Raw genomic sequence first — 2,568 nt, forward strand, 5'->3', positions numbered from 1 at the left:
TCTTGGCACCACCACTGGAAGGAACTGTCCGTAGATTACAATCTGTACGTTGAAATATCTTAGGGCCAAGAGATGTTTGTGTTATAATATAGATATGCAAACCTTAAATTAAAGCCATGGGCATTGCCCAGAGCACCGGGAGGAATCAGGAGTTTCATCTCTCAGGCGATGAAACGAAGGGAAGTGTAAGACCATAATGTTAAAAGCATAATGTGGATTATGAAAAAGGTCAAGAGTTATTAGGTATAAAATTGTAAGAGGTGTGTCTTGCATTGTGTCTCACAATGAATTTCTGGTTTTTGTATGGATTTTAAAATAATATTTGACGAAAACCATAATAATAATACTGAAATTAAAACAGAATAATGTAAATTGAGACACATGTGACCCTATATACGAGGTTATAATATTGCGTACAGTACTAAATATCTCAACCTAGGGGACCTGCTAATGATGTTTAGCGAATCATAATTTTTATATTCTGCTCATTATAAGTATTGCAGATTTCGTGTATTCTTATGCTAATTTGTGTACAGATATCCTATTATAATCCCTAATTTTTAAACGTAAAGCTGAAAATCGGTGACCAGGCCATTTACGATTAGCCATCTCTACTTCCTCAATGAAATAAGCAATCTGAGGAAAGCTGAGCGAATGAGTCATCCTTTTGATGTCCCCGTGGACAACTATTATTCAGAAAGTTTATGTCGATACTCCTACTTTTACCGTCATAATAAATTCAATAAATAAATAAATGATAATGATGACAATTATGAAGAAGAAGAAGATGATGATGATGATGATAATGGTGATGATTGATATAATGTATTTATTCCATTTATTTACCCAGGGTAAGCCCAAACAGTTAGAAAACTGTTTTCCATTACCCCTAAACACACAAGTAACACATGTGACATTTTTAAAAATTAACTAATGTCTAACCCGAAAATTTTACGTTATAATAGAACCATTATGATGATAATGATGATGATAATGATGAGTAGATTTAAAGAAAGTCTGTAGGCCAATACGTTTAATTGCAAACTTTGAGGCATCGACCCCATACTGTTTTTAGAATGTGAGTATTTTACCAATTATCCACACATTGTGACTCGTGTCCAACATGTTATTTTATAGTCACAATGAATATCGTCACCGAATAATAAACACGTTAAAATCCGCGAATAATGAAACAATTCGGTGTCACCGATAAATACGTGAACTCTGTAGTCAAAAAGAGTTCACACAAAATCAACAATGTCATACTGCGTGCGTGGTGCCACGCATTAAAACATTCCACGTAATCACGATAAGTACCAAGTGTAAATAGGCAAACTCGGGTGTCAAACGATTTCACAACAACGTCATAGTGCGTTCGCGGCACCACGCGTTGCAGACGAGTCCCAACTGCGAGCAAGTCCGAGGATGGGAATATTCATCAATGTGTGGGCCTTATGTCCGGAGGTCGGGTTTATTTCGTACTGCAATGTTGTCCGGATTTCAGTTACCTTTGTATGTGCTTCTTACAGGGGATTATCATTATTTGGACTCTCAATAGAACTGTTTCTCTCAGGGGATGCTTAACAGTCGTATCGATCCGAGGACGTTGTATGCACTTACTGTACGCGGTCGTAGCTGAGCACAGAAAAGCCTGCAATAGCGGAAAGCCAACGTGAATAAGTCACCTCATGGTTTCAAATATCATCAGAAATCAGAAATTATAAGATATCATTGCTTTTCCAATATACTAAACAATATCGATTGGCAATGGGCAGACGATACCAGCGTCTAAACAAGTAATGTTGCGTACGCATTCATGCACATCGACTACTTTTATCTACCAATCACTTGACGTGATCCCTTGAACAATGCGATTTACTTATCATCGATAATCAACAATAAGTCTTCCGACAACAACACTGGACTGTACGGCGAAAAGTCGACCAAAGAAAAAATTGCCAAACTATTAAGGCAACACAAATTTGTGCGGAAACACGAGGTTACGAGAATCACCCGTTCATCCATCATCGGTGTTGAGGACGCGCGTACTATTAAAGGTATTTGCTGTCGCACGTCAGAAAAATAGAAATGTACATACCGTTCAACATCTTCGTTACAATTGTAACTTGCTTAGTTGGTGGTAAGTAGTATAAATATATATATAGTTGGTTGTTTGGTTAACCTTTATGCAATACTTGTGTATAAATAATTATGTGGACACAGGTCCACTGTACGAACCTAACTGTGATCACGATAGTGTATAACTTTCAAAAACAAAGCGTAAGAAATCTAATCTCGAATATAAACGTCGTTGAACACTATGTATTTTGATATGATTTAATTAGTAGCCAATACTATGCCGGCCCAGCAAGACAGGGCTTACGCTGTATAGATCAATAAGATCAGGTTAGAAATAAAGACAAGGATAAGTCTAAGCAAGGACAATACCGGTTTTTATTAAGCCTCGACTCAAGATGTAAGGATAGCGTACATCTTATTACCGCAGTTAAAATTATATTGCTTTTGTTACTCAATTTTTTTCTCCACAAAACAATTGATAAAGAACCT

The 2,568-nt window shown here is 36.7% G+C and overlaps 1 protein-coding gene across 2 annotated transcripts in view; it reads left to right on the plus strand.

The window, feature by feature from the left end:
- LOC117105291 (neuronal acetylcholine receptor subunit alpha-6-like) overlaps positions 1-2,568 on the plus strand; it is a 25,335-nt gene that overhangs the window by 9,498 nt on the left and 13,269 nt on the right. The window contains exon 1 of one of the 2 annotated variants that reach the window (XM_033246404.1): positions 1,425-2,140. The exons of the other annotated variant lie outside the window; for it this stretch is intronic. Within the exon in view, the coding sequence (XP_033102295.1) occupies positions 2,089-2,140 (52 nt within the window). The 5' untranslated portion in view covers positions 1,425-2,088. Of the gene's footprint in view, positions 1-1,424; positions 2,141-2,568 lie in introns of those variants that run through there. 2 annotated transcript variants of the gene reach the window in all.

Source organism: Anneissia japonica, unplaced genomic scaffold (genome assembly GCF_011630105.1).
Source record: "Anneissia japonica isolate Jap-2015-1 unplaced genomic scaffold, ASM1163010v1 scaffold287726_len2788222_cov184, whole genome shotgun sequence".
Taxonomy (NCBI): domain Eukaryota; kingdom Metazoa; phylum Echinodermata; class Crinoidea; order Comatulida; family Comatulidae; genus Anneissia; species Anneissia japonica.